Source organism: Boleophthalmus pectinirostris, unplaced genomic scaffold (genome assembly GCF_026225935.1).
Source record: "Boleophthalmus pectinirostris isolate CB_2022bp ecotype Guang Dong unplaced genomic scaffold, ASM2622593v1 HiC_scaffold_4, whole genome shotgun sequence".
Taxonomy (NCBI): domain Eukaryota; kingdom Metazoa; phylum Chordata; class Actinopteri; order Gobiiformes; family Gobiidae; genus Boleophthalmus; species Boleophthalmus pectinirostris.
In genome coordinates, this window is record NW_026571353.1 from 22,640,629 (window position 1) to 22,654,146 (window position 13,518).

The 13,518-nt window shown below is 37.0% G+C and overlaps 2 protein-coding genes across 3 annotated transcripts; one reads left to right on the forward strand and one right to left on the reverse strand.

The window, feature by feature from the left end:
- The first annotated feature begins 101 nt into the window (after positions 1 to 101).
- Positions 102 to 9,215, forward strand: emb (embigin). Of its 2 annotated transcripts, none has more exons than XM_020918125.2 (9): positions 102 to 253; positions 1,551 to 1,601; positions 1,689 to 1,766; positions 3,659 to 3,842; positions 3,925 to 4,007; positions 4,126 to 4,262; positions 4,691 to 4,970; positions 7,090 to 7,123; positions 8,145 to 9,215. In XM_020918125.2, exons 1-9 carry the CDS (start codon positions 181 to 183, stop codon positions 8,203 to 8,205), a joined length of 981 nt encoding a protein of 326 aa, XP_020773784.2. In that variant the 5' UTR covers positions 102 to 180; the 3' UTR covers positions 8,206 to 9,215. The 2 variants fall into 2 exon arrangements, with proteins under 2 accessions (XP_020773784.2, XP_055017804.1); XM_055161829.1 differs by having other exon boundaries at positions 1,569 to 1,601.
- A 1,202-nt stretch (positions 9,216 to 10,417) lies between these two features.
- Positions 10,418 to 13,194, reverse strand: mrps30 (mitochondrial ribosomal protein S30). The gene is made up of 5 exons (XM_020936440.2): positions 12,580 to 13,194; positions 12,002 to 12,147; positions 11,752 to 11,857; positions 10,968 to 11,144; positions 10,418 to 10,802 (listed from the first exon to the last, which is right to left on the reverse strand). The coding sequence occupies exons 1-5, from the start codon at positions 13,172 to 13,174 to the stop codon at positions 10,543 to 10,545; spliced, it is 1,284 nt and encodes a 427-aa protein (XP_020792099.2). The 5' UTR covers positions 13,175 to 13,194; the 3' UTR covers positions 10,418 to 10,542.
- Between the last annotated feature and the right edge of the window lie 324 nt (positions 13,195 to 13,518).

The following is a 13,518-nucleotide window of genomic DNA, read 5'->3' on the forward strand; positions in this document are numbered from 1 at the left end:
TGCAGCCTGATCTCACAGCATGCGTCACAGTGCAGCAGTAGAGGGGGGAGGGAGGGGGAGGATAGGGGGGAGGGATGGAGGGAGGGGAGGGGAGAGGTGGTTAGACGATGCACCAACGACCACAGCGAAGAGAGGACATCAACGCATGGGACATATATAGAGGACACTGCCACCACAACTATGTCTGCTTCTTATACGCACCTGTCCTGCCAACTGCTCTTGCTGCTAATGGTCTGCAGACACGTCAATACAAGTAAATACCTTAGTTTTGTTGCTGTTTTTATTGTATATATTTTTGTCATCTAGAATATCTCTGTAACCTTGGAACTGGTAGGGCCAAGTGTTGTCATTGCACTGGTTACTGTAGTACTGTATTTACCATCATGGTCAATAGGCCTATAATTTTCTACATCTATTCATTAATTAATTATAACTTAACACTTGTAGAAATAGCAACATCTTTGAAAATATAGTTATGTAGTATGCTGTATTATTTCCATGCAACAAGCTTTTTTGTATCTTGTCCCTTTAAAACACATTGGCTAGGTGACTAGGGAGAGCTCAGATCACTTTACAGGAATGGACACATTTGAATCAGGGTCTGTTAAAAGGAATCTCTTTTTCATTGTTGTATGCTCAAACCCAGTCCTTAGTAAAATAAGGCCTGTAATCACCATGAAACTTTCTTAAGTCGAATTAGAGGCTTAGTTTTTACAGCAAAGGTGTGCTATGTAACTTTTTGAGTGGACAGCATGCTTCTTTTTTGTCTTTGGGGATGTTTTTTTTGCTCAAAATGTAGGTCTGGGTATCACTAAGAAGTTGTCGATACGATACATACATCAATACACAGGCCACAATGCGATACATATCTCGAAGCTTTCAATTCGATACAATTCAATACAATATATTTCAAATCGATTCAGTACAGTTCAATAAAAATAAAGGCTAAATTGTGGCTGGGATACTGGAAGTCTTTGTTAAAGCTTTTCTCATCCAAAGTATATATGAAACACAACCATTTGAATCTTCAAGCCAGTGAAAATGTCAAATGTGTTGCATAAACAAGTTTCCTTTCTCTAAACAAGCAACAAAACTGTAGCTATGTAACTAAATAATTAAGTAAAATATACCAAAACATACTCTTGGAGATATATAGATACAGCAGCCCACTATATCGATTCTGTGTCATCACATTAAACTATACGATATATCGATATTTCAATATTTTTTTGCTCAACTCTATTCCACAGTATAGCTTTATACTTATCAAACTTCAGCTATTGAATTTTACTGCTAAAAATAACTTAAAAACATACACTCATACTGTTAGCGGGACACCTTCTCACAGATGTCACATGTAACTTGGCCTAGTTTAGTTGCCTGTTTTTCTCCACAAATACCATTACAAATAATCCTATAATATGCAACTTTCTAGCAATACCAATAACATCAATTGCAATACAAATAAGTCCTTTCCTGGTTTCAGTGTGCATATGTCTATTTGGAGTAATGCTATACACCTAAATTTATGTCTCAAATTTGGTTCACAGATCTTCTTTTGGTTTCAGAGAACACCACGGTTATAACTGAGCCGCCTGTAGGTAAGACGTATCAGTTTACAATGTTTGTGTAATCTTCTGCATTGTATTGTATAATCTTCAGTAATTATTATTTGTCCTCACTGTCAGAGACCTCCGGTCCCAACACTCCCCCCGTGGCGCCTCTGACCCCACTGCAAACTGGACAAAAGAGTGTGGTACTCACAGGTAACTCACACCTCACATTATAACCAGTTCTGTTATCAACGGCAGGCAATGTTTCAACATATCAAAAGTTTAGTTTTGAACTTTTCACACCAAGAAGCACCAGAAAATATTTTGCCAGATTGCCAGATCTGTACTATTGCTAACCAAAAGGAGGAAGAAAATGTGGCTACAACGGACTCAAAAACTTTAATTATTAAAAAACTTACTTCTACATATATCACAGTTTGAAAACCACTGATGAATAATAATAATAATAATGCATTAAATGTATTTAGCACTTTTTGGACACTCAAAGTGCTTCACAGTGCAATATTCATTCATTCCATGCACAGTAGTGTTAAACTACGATTGTAGCCACAGCTGCCCTGGAGTAGACGGACAGAAGTGAGGCTGCCATTGGCCCCTCCAGCAACTCACACACCACATTAGGCCAAGTAAAGCCTCTTATGCCTAAGGACAATAGATTGTATAAAAAAGTGAACTAAGGAAGTGTGACATCATCCTCCAGTCAAATGAAGCTCATGCAGCTAGCAGTTATAGGAGCAAATTTGGAGTAAGTTCCATATTAGGAATAGGAATTTATTTACGTATAAAATAGCAAAGTAATAATAGTGTGAACTCAAATAGAAAGCCAGAAGCGCCCCCAAGAACACTTACTATTTGGAAAGCGACTAGCTGGTTTACATATGCAGTCTATGCTAAGGACGCAAGAAGAAACTTGAAAATGTTCCAAACAAGTGAATATGCATTATCAAGAACTAAGAAACATACATGTACATTTCTGATGGATGGCAAAAATATGATGTAGAAAAGGTTTCATTGGTGGTCATTTGGACTGTTTTTCAAGATCAAGGTGTTTCGACTCCCATCCAGAAGCCATTTTCAGCTGAAGGATCTGGCTTGAAGCGCTGGGAATTTATGCTGCTCTGAGTACCTAAGTCCAAGCCCAAAGGGAGGAGTTTTAAAGTGAAACTGCCCTACCCTTGTTTACCGCAACCATTATGAGTTCTGCACCTATTATATGTTGGCTGTCTCACCTTCAGCGTTACCTGATAAATATTTGATTAGCTTGTTGTGGTCGTTCCCGGTGGCCTGAGTACACGTCTGTAAACAGCTGGTAGATTAAACAGCAGGCTGCCATTTCTGTTCAAACACGGATTTTATTTCTTCACAAAAATATTTTCCTTCACTCCTCTAGCAAACACATTTTCTCTCTGCTTAAAGGTCCTATATTATGCAAAATTTACTCTTGTGACCTTTAAAACAATGTTGTTTATCAGTGTTTTTTATTATCAATACTTTTTATCAAAAACATTCCTTCAGCTGTGTTCTGTTTCATTCACACGTTTGAGTAACCCTTTATTGTTAGTCTGTCTACATGTTCAAACCTCAAAATGCTCAGTTCCACATTGTGATGTCATGAAACCATGGTTTTCAAGTTAACAACAAATTTTTACCTTTTGTTCAGTAGAAATGAGAATTTCCAAGGCTGAAATTATCCAAATGATTCCCGTGAAGGTGTACGGAGTTTAAAATAAAATACAGAGGAGGACTTCCTGTATGACTACATGACATCACAAAGTGGGACAGTGTTTTCCATTTGAGAGAAGTACACAGTTTAAATGTGTAGTGTGTTAAAATGTATGAATGAAATAAAACACAACTCCAGGTATATTTTTGATGAGGAAACATTATAACATGAATAAGAAAATTTGGACCCTTTAAAATCTGTTCTTCGCTCTCTTCAAATGAGCGATTTTTGGTTTGAAAATGAAGATGGACAGATGAGTTTTGTTTTCTGTGTTGATGATTGTTGTTGAATTTAAAGGAAAACATTTAATTTTCAAATCACCCACCTGTAATTGTATTATTTGTGCTTCTGAATGTTGTAGGAGAAAATCATACAGAAAAGGTTGAAGTGGTCAATCCCGTGACACTAAACCTTGAGTGTGCCTGGACTGGGAACAACAAAAGGCTGCCAAACATAACCGGATACTGGACGAAAGATGGGAAGACAATTGAGACCAGTTATTCCAATATTCAACTGCAAAATGGCCGCTACTATCTGAGGAGAGAGTATGTTTACGACCACTATCCAATCTCTTTCCAGATTTTAATTAGATATAAAATGTAATGTTACACAATAATCTTCTTCAAGGTTCAGCATTATGAATGAAGAAGACTTAGGAACGTACTCATGCATTTTCGATCCCAAAGCCAAAGTTGACTTCATTTTAGCAGGTAAGTTTTTTTTATTCTTTTTTTTTTATGTAGCCCCTCATCCTCTTTGTTCAATGTTTATTAATTAACCAATATTTCTGATTCAATAGACATTAAAACCTACTTTGTCTGTATTCAGCTCCATATCTGGGTGAGGTGCGGGATAAGCCCATAGTGAGTTATGTGGGTGACTCTGTGGTCATGATCTGTAAAATGGACGAGAAGAAACCCAAGCCTTTAAGTTGGAACTGGTACAAACAGAATGGGACCAATAAGGTTTGTCTGAAATCTTAATAAAAAATAATGCAGCAAACATTATGATCACTATGTAATATGTGGGTAAACAAACTCACTTTTGATTACTACTTAGAAATATTTTAATTAATTATTAGTTAAGAGGAGCATTTGGTTCATAGTATCTAAAAATGTAACATTCACAAACTAGAGTTTAGGACAGCCGATGAAAAATAGCCCTATATTCTAATTTACTGAAATGTTTATTAGTGTACATTCTCCCTGCAGATTCATCGCTCTACATACAAAACAATAAATGCAATAGGCCTATATGATAGTAGATAAAAATTAAGTTTAATGGCATACTATGGAACATTTCAGACAAAGCACATGGAAACAAGTATTTGGTGTGTTGGAGTATTTTAACCTTGTCACAACAAGATATCTATAAAATTGCGTTTTCTATTTAGGTGAAAATTGAGGTTGATTCACCTGGTCATCGCTATAAAATCACCAAAGATGAGAAGAAGGCAAAGTTGGTGGTGCATAACTTGACAGAGTCTGACTCTGGGCTGTATTACTGTGGAGCTGTGTATGGCATTGGAACATCTGTGGGCTACTTGCAGCTCAGAGTCATCACCTACTTCGAGCCTCTCAAGCCCTTCATTGGTATTCTCGTGGAGGTCCTGGTCCTGGTGGCTGTAATCCTGATATATGAAAAGACAGGCTCCAAAAAAGATGACCAGTCAGGTATGGCCTTGTGATCTGTAATGGGTTGAATATTGTCTACAAGATAATAATGGAATTGTTTTTGAAGCTGTCCAAATTATTAAATATTTGACTGTTGCCATAGTAATTAACAATTCAAAACTAAATACTATATATTTTCAATGGTGAAAAATCCTGAAAAAGCCTTATCATGATAACCAATTTTGAAGTTCAATATACTGCAGAAGAAAATGTAGACATTAAACGATAATACTGAAACAAATTTATGCCACTGTCACAATAACGCAAGAGCAGATTTAAACTACAAAAAATCTATTCTAAATGTACTATATTGTTAAAAAATTATGACCTGCAACAAATAAACAGCAGAATGAAACACTTTAGTTAGTACTTTGCATCTGTAGTGAGTCATAGAAGTTTAACCAATATAATAAGCTACCACCAGGTAAGTTAGTCCTGAACAAGCCTAGCTCAAGATCTTGAGATGGGTCCCCGCTGCTCCTTACCAACAAAATTGTTGGTACCCCTCTGGTAATGAAAGAAAAAACAAAGATGGTCACTGAAATAACTAAGAAAAGCAATAATAAATAATAAATAAAAAGTTCCTGAAAAATAACCAATGAAAATAAGACACTGCTATTGACTTGTTGTTCATCCGAATGATTTAAAAAAACAAACTAATGAAACTGGCCTGACAAAAACGATGGTACCCCTAGAAAAGATTGTAAACTGAACAATAGGGACATGTTAAACTTGGGTGTGTCCTCTAATCTGCATCACAGGTGTCTTCAAATTTGTCCTCAGTCAGTCTGCCTGTTTGAAGGGCGACATCTTGTCATTGTGCTGTTTCGAGACATGATGGAGACAACATTGAACATGGACCAGAGAAAATGAAGAAGAGAACTGTGTCAGTAGACTAGAAAGAAAATGATGAACAAGCAGGTTAAAGATAAAGGCCCTAAGACCGTCTCCAAGCAGCAAGATGTTCCTGTGATAACAGTTGCACATGTTATTCAGAAGTTTAAGGTCCACAGGACTGTAGCCAACCTCCCTGGACATGGCCGCAAGAGGAAAACTGATGACAAATTGAAGAGATGGATCATACAAATGGTAAACAACAAGCCCAGAACAGATGCCAAAGAAATTAAATGTTAATTCAAAGGGCAAGGTACATGAGTGTCAGATTGCACCATCCGTCACTGTTTATGCCAATGTGGACTTCATTTGAGGACACCACTGTTGAGACCAAATCATAAAAAAGTGAGACAAGCCACAAAGCTTCTAGGAGAATGTCCTTTGGACAGATGAGATGAAACAAAACTAGAACTCTTTGGCAAGACACATCAGCTCTATGTTCACAGATGCAAAAATCAAGCACAACAAGAAAAGAACATTCTTCCTACTGTGAAGCATGGAGGAGGCTTGGTTATGTTCTAGGGCTGTTTTGCTGCATCTGGCACAGGGTGTCTTGAATATGTGCAGGGTACAACGAAATCTCAAAACTATCAAGGTATTTTGTACCGAAATGTGTTGACTAGTGTCACAAAGCTTGGTCTCTGTTGTAGGTCATGGGTGTTTCCAACAGTATGATGACCAAAACATACAGCTAAAAACAACCTAAGAATGGCTAAGAACAGAACATTGGACTGTTCTGAAGTGTTCTTCTGTGAGCCCAGAAGATCCTATTGAATATCTGTAAAATGAGCTGAAACATGCTGTCTGGAGAAGGCACCCTTCAAACCTAGAACAGTTTGCTCATGCGAAGTAGGTCAAAATAGCAGTTGACCAGTGCAGAAGTCTCACTGACAGTTATAGAAATTGTTTGATTGCAGAGTTTGCCTCAAAAGGTTGTGCAACACAATATTAAGTTAAGGGTACCATCATTTGTGTCCAGGCCAGGTTCATTATTTAGTTTTTTCTAATGATTCTGTTTAACCACAGGAGAAAAGCAATGTTTGATTTTCGTTGGACTTTCGTTGGACAATACATTTGTATTTATTATTGTTTTTATCAGTTTCAAGTTATTTCAGTGATGACTGTTGATTTTTCTTTCATTGTCAGAGGGGTTCCAACAATTTAGTCCACATCTGTATATTCTGACAGTGAACCAATCTAAATGAACTGCTGTCTCTGTTAACAGGAGCTGAAGGAAACCCTGACCAAAATACAAATCAGTGAGTAACCCTTTGTATTATAATTTTCTGGAGGAAAATTACACTTTATGGCCTCATTTTATTTTTTACTTTATTTATATGTTAATTTAGGCAAAATTTTGAAGAAAAACATCAATTTTTTCTTGCCCCAGAAAGAAAATCACCCAGTTTTACACAATGACAAGATAATTTGCTAATTATGATTTCAGTCATCTTCAGTATGTCGTTTTGCTTAATTTAGAGTTGATTTTATCCACTTGTTTTGTCCTCCTTTGGATAATTCCTTGTTTTGAACTACAGAGGAAATGATGTAGTCCATTTATAGACCTGGTTTAGCCTTAGATTAGACCTGGAATTAGATCTGGTGGTACTCAGAAAACCACATCTTTACTTGATGTGAAGCGTTTGAGAGCCATTGCATAAATGTTATGGCAAAGAACAAAAATAAGATGAGAAATCCAAAGAAATCCAAAGTCTAATATTATTTGATTTAGAGATTGTTCTCCTTTAAAGGGCCTATATTACGGTATTTTCTGATCCATGTTATGTTGTTTCGTCATCATAAACATACCTTGAGTTGTGTTTTGTTTCATTCACATATGTTTAACACACAAACCCTGCATATTAAGGCTGCATTCTTCTCTCAAATGGAAAACACTCTGGAAGTGCTCCCTTATGTTTTTAAACTCCATACACCTTCACTAGAATAATTTGGATGATTTCTGTTCTACTTTTGCCAATCTCTATTTAACTTAAGGTAAAGGTAGCTGTTAATGTAAAAACTATCACTTCATGACATCACAAAGTGAATCAAGAGCATTTTGAGCTTTGGAGAGCACACTAATAATACATGTGTGAATGAAACATACCACTACTCCAGGTATGCTTCTGATGAGGTAACAACATTATAACATGGCTAAAAGCTCACAATCAAAAGTCAGTTTTGCATAATGCAGGACCTTTAAGCTTGGATCAGTCTTAAAAGCTTTCTGGTATAGTTACTTATTAGTATAAAATGAATGCTGTATTTTGTCACTAACAGACTGCACGGAGAGAACGCAGCGGCAGATGGACGCTCATCTACAAGACAGAGAAAGGTTTAAAAGGAAGAACATTCAAGTTTTGGATCGATTGCTTCTATCACTGTCTGTTACATTAAGCAATAACACTCAAGCCGTTTCTTAAAACACTAAACTTCCTATGAGAGTAGCAATATAATAAATGCAACTAAGTGACTTATTAAAGGTGCAATATGTGTCATTTTCCTTTGGGGAGATCCGCCATCTGCTTGTTTCCACTGAGATGCATTTCTGGAATTGTCCACTGTATGGCATTAAGCTCGTCTAGCTTTATACTATTTGTGTTTTTTTTAATTTAATATTTAATTTAACGGGTTGCCTTTCCACAGATCTGACCTCTAATTTGGTTTGTAATTTGGCAGGGTTCACCTGCTTGGATCCATGAATATAGAAATGTTTAAAGCACACCTATTATGCAAAATCAACTTTTTAGAGCTTTTAACCATGTTGTTTCCCAGAGCATTTATTCACCTGAAGTTGCAAAGCATAAGTTGTTTTAAATTAATATTGCAATTTAAAATGTGTAACATAATGATCAATTGCTGTCATAGAATATAACTACTGTATAAACCAAATATAGGCACAATAGGTCTTCTTTAAAGCCATACTGTGGGAAATCTCCATGGAGACCAAGGTGATAACTGACCCTCCACCAAAAAAGTTACATAGTGCACCTTTATATACAACAGCATAATATAACAGTATAATACAAAAGGTTTTCCATGTTTATTTTCACCGTGAGCAATATTTGATGGGCTATAAATCTATATTTACTCTCTACTGTATTGGTCCCTAAAATGGCTGCTGTAACAAAGCCTCAACCAGAGTATATCACTTATTTGAGCAGTGCCTTACTCACAGCAACAATCCAGGTTATTCTTGTGGTAGTAAACAACTAGTTTTCCCCTTGTACTGTGCCTATATCTATTCTTCTGTTGTATGTCTATCAACTTAAGTATTTGTATAATATTGTATTGCTTCTGTGTATTATGAATAATCAATCACTGTAACAGAAACTAATTAAAATATATTACATACTCAGTTTGTTCCATTTGTCATGTAATTAAACTTATTTTAGGAAATGTAGATATTGATAGGCCTGTCGCGATAAATACTCTATCAACTTATCATTCCATACATGGTAGATGGAACAATATATTTTGGGGTTTAATACTTATTGTGGAAATTTTTTTCATCATCTAATTTGAGCTGTCGAAGGTTGAATTACCAATTTGTATGACTCTTTATAGATACAAATTAACTACTGTTTATCATCTATATTTACTTCAGCAAAACTTTAATATTTGTTATCATGACAGGCCTAGATACTGACAATGTAGTATATACTATACTCTCAACCACCATGTAACTTGTGATTTTGCAGCCATTATTCAAGTTGAGGAAAATGGGCTGACACTGAGGTGCTCAAATTAAGAGATGCTGTTTGTGGTGGAGGGTGTGCATTAGTTTCAAAGGGGTACAAACAGAATATGCTTCCATTATGTTGCATTATTTTAGGCACCTCAAGTGCAGGTGCAACCATTTTTAACGGGTTGCACTGCACCTTTTTGCACCACTGTAGATCTGGGCCTGGAGGGTACGCCATTTGGTTGTCTCTATTTGGACTGTATCACTTTATCTGGAATATTCTCTATTATGTAGGGATGTAACAATAACCGACATATCGTGAAATTGTACCATCAAAAGTCACACATTGTCATCACAAGATATCGAATTACATGTTTCTTTGCTTAAATTCAGTGTTATGGTGCAGCAACAGCTTAAAAAAAGAGACTGAACTACATAGTCCATGATCCTTTGCCCTGTTTCAGTACAATCTACATGAGAAAACAACTGTTATTAAGCACTTTTAAATCTTAATTATTTGGATTATGATAGAAAAGTAACATTCAGAGTTTTGTGCCACAAAATGTCTCAATATATATCGTACTGTGAGATGCATATCGTAAAAATATCGCATTGAGAGATTTGGATATCATTACATCCCTAATATTATGGCATAAAATGTGTGATGTTTGCATTTACTAAATTCAAATTTTATTTCCAAAAAATACCTGCCTGGTAGAGTCATCTGTCATCTCCATACAGATAAATGTATAAATTCTTTATACAGTCTATAATTAAATGTCCTTCATTGAAACTTTCAGAAAAGTTACATAGTCACCATCAATTCATAGAATTCAATATAATTAATATATTAGATATGACATCAGAAGAAATTTTGATTTTAATTTATTGTCTGCATATATACAATGTACACAGCCTAAGTTTAAGTGTTCTGCTGTTCTTCCCTCACTTACAGTTTATAGAATTTAGTTTCACTTTTAAAAGTGTCATCTCCTACGGTCGGTTCATCAGAAATTGCACCAAGAGCTTAACAACATCATCGTTCATGCCAACCACCTCTCCATCCTCTATGGTGTCGTACAGGGGCAGGCTCTCAGTCCCCCAGAGCACGTTCTTTCGGGGGTTGTCCACATCAGTCTGCACGGATAAAGCCACTGTGTTGAGTTGGTAACAGAAAAACGAGAAGAACTTCCCATCTGTGATCACGGCCTGGGACACAAAGGGGCGGATCACATCCTGATGGCTCCAAAAACCTGGGAGGACAAAACAATCCATCATAATCTGGATTAATATTATAACTAGTAGCAGTGATGGGAAGAATACTCAGAAAATGTATGTGGTTACAGAATACTTCAGCACATTTAATGACAGCAAGGTTCTTTTGGGTAACATTCGACACTTCACTGTCCCTCCCTTACCTTGATACATGGCCTGAGCTCCTGTCCATGCAAAAAGACTAGCCACAGCATTAGCACGGAGAAACACTTCGATCTGGTCTGACTGTTGTTGGCGGGCCATTCTGTCTCTATGGTAACGGTCAGGCACGAGGTGGAACTGTGTGTGGCCATAACAGGCTGGGTCTGGGAGCTTGGCACCTGTGGAAACATGAACCATTCAGTATTATAGCTTTACTTTGAGGTGTATGTATGCATGTATCCCCCGCTCACAGTAAGTAACCTTTATTAGAAAAAAGTTATTGAAAAAAAAAAAAAAAAAAAGTTTAGAACTCAAAAAAATTACAGATCAATAATGTCTCCATGGAAACAGGAAGCAGGCGGTGCACTGTCCAGAGAAGTTACATAATGCTCCTGTGATTATGTAGGTGTTGAAATTGGGATTGTGCCATCATTCTTTTACATAGTATTTACATGTTTAAATTTAAACTAATGAAGAATTTAAGATATAAAGTACTGGAATTCGTGTTCAAACTAATGTATTGTGTGTTTGATGTATTCACCAGTGGCTTGCGTTAACTCTATGAAGGCTCAACAAAGATGGACTCAATCTCAAATTCCTGAGCTCTATACAATGTATAATATGTATGCATGTATAAAAGTTAAATCTATCTAATCAAATCCACCAGCATTTGGCTTTTACTAATGTCAAACCATGATAATAATGTGCTCATTCAGGATAGATCCATTTCTGCATGAATGACTTTTTAGACCTACTACGGGTGAATGTAACTAACAGAAACTTTACCTGTGTATATATGGTTTTCATACTGCCTTTTGAACATAGGCAGCATGTCAGGGGCACAGGTTATCTCTGGTACTTCCACTGCATATGAGTCCTCCATTAGGGCAAACTAGACCAATTATAGATAAAATATGAAGTGTCAGATAGAAACACAGTAATCAATGATATCACAATATTTTTCACATCAACACTGTTAATGTTTTATATATATATATAATTATTTATACCTTCGTAAAATGTAAGTGACTTGTACCTGTGGCAGTTGTTGTGTTACTCTGATCTGACTGTGAGGGTGGTCATCAATCTGGAACCTGCGAGGTTCTACTCTCCCTTTCCGGTGTCCTTTGGGGATGATACGCTGTCCTCTCCTCCAGTAGAAGTTCACTTGTGGATTCATGTCTGATTTGATGAAAAGAAACAGAAAGTTCATTATGTGGAAGAACAATGTTCAAAGGGGCACTTTTCTGGTGGCGAGCCCCCAGCCTACTCATCTCTTTGGAGATGCTTTACCTGAAATACGCATCATTAAACTTATGTCCAAGAAGACAAGCAGGTGACCAGTAGAGGTAACCTGCTTACAGTAGGAAAGTTTGAATTTTGGAGCAATATAACACATTCATCGCGCACCTTTGTCATTTTAGATTTGACAATACAGAAAAGGCTGAGGACAAACATGAGTATTTAGTGGTTTGCAATAAATATGACATTACAGGAACATAAATGCAGACTTTCTGATTTGCCAATTATAGTCATTAAAAAAAATATTTCTGTAGCCTTAAACTACACAGCCATAATTACAATCATTATAACTAGAATAAGGGAAGTCAGTACCTAAACTGGATTGGAGAAGTAGAGGGTTGTATTTGGCCAAGTTGTGGGTGAGCCCGGATACTAGATTTCTAAGCAAAGGACCAATAACGAGCTCTTGATTTCTGTAGAGGAATGGACGGCGTTTCTTTACGGTCCACCAGTGCTCCTGAAGAATCACACGGGCAATAAGGGCACGTATTTCGGCAAGGGCATCCTCGTTTATGCCGGTTGTTGAAGTGGAGACAGGAGGCGTATTTTCATTATCATTCTGGATTACGGCGAATTTATCGGGTAGACCAGAGATGTACGCTGTCTTGGTATAGTGCTGGTACCATCTGTCAGCACCACGGGCAAAGGTTTGGGGATAAATTACATATTTCATCCGTTGGAGCGATGTGATCATTGATATCTTGTCCTCCACGCTCGCTGCACATTTTCTCTGGATCCTCTCCTCCTCTCGCCGCCGTTCTGCAGATTTACTTTTGGCCGTGAGGGATGCGACTATAGGCGGGTACACGGGCTCCTTCAGAACCGCTTCGGTGTGGGCAAGCTTTTGGCTTGTCAAACGAGGTAAGTTTTTGGTAAAAAGCAAGGGCAGTCGTGTGCGCGCCGCCATGTTTGCTAATGGATCTTCCTCTGCTCTTGGGGAGAAGTGAAATGATCTTTCAAAGCAGTGCCCTCTTGTGGATTACCGTTGAACAAAAACTCCCTCTAAACTATTTTTTGTATATCGAGGGGAATATTACTTTTCTATTTATAAATTACATTACAAACAAAACGAGGAATTTTAACGAGCGCTTTAATATGCAATTACCTGAAATAGAGTAAAGAAATTGAGCTAAATTATAATTACTAACAAGACAGAACATTGGTGTTTTGAATGTACCACTGTGGTGCATTTACGTACACAGTCAGTTCTCGTATTTCACAAGACCAGTCTTAACAGTGCCGTTGTACTAC

Excerpts from the sequence above, each read along its gene's own strand:
- mrps30 (XM_020936440.2), bottom strand. The coding sequence starts at position 13,174 with ATGGCGGCGCGCACACGACTGCCCTTGCTTTTTACCAAAAACTTACCT. Across the intron at positions 11,858-12,001 it reads TAACACAACAACTGCCACAG|TTTGCCCTAATGGAGGACTC; the intron begins GTACAAGTCACT and ends TAATTGGTCTAG. Across the intron at positions 11,145-11,751 it reads TGAAAACCATATATACACAG|GTGCCAAGCTCCCAGACCCA; the intron begins GTAAAGTTTCTG and ends ATGTTTCCACAG.
- emb (XM_020918125.2), top strand. The coding sequence starts at position 181 with ATGTCTGCTTCTTATACGCACCTGTCCTGCCAACTGCTCTTGCTGCTA. Across the intron at positions 254-1,550 it reads CTGCAGACACGTCAATACAA|ATCTTCTTTTGGTTTCAGAG; the intron begins GTAAATACCTTA and ends TTTGGTTCACAG. Across the intron at positions 4,971-7,089 it reads CAAAAAAGATGACCAGTCAG|GAGCTGAAGGAAACCCTGAC; the intron begins GTATGGCCTTGT and ends CTCTGTTAACAG.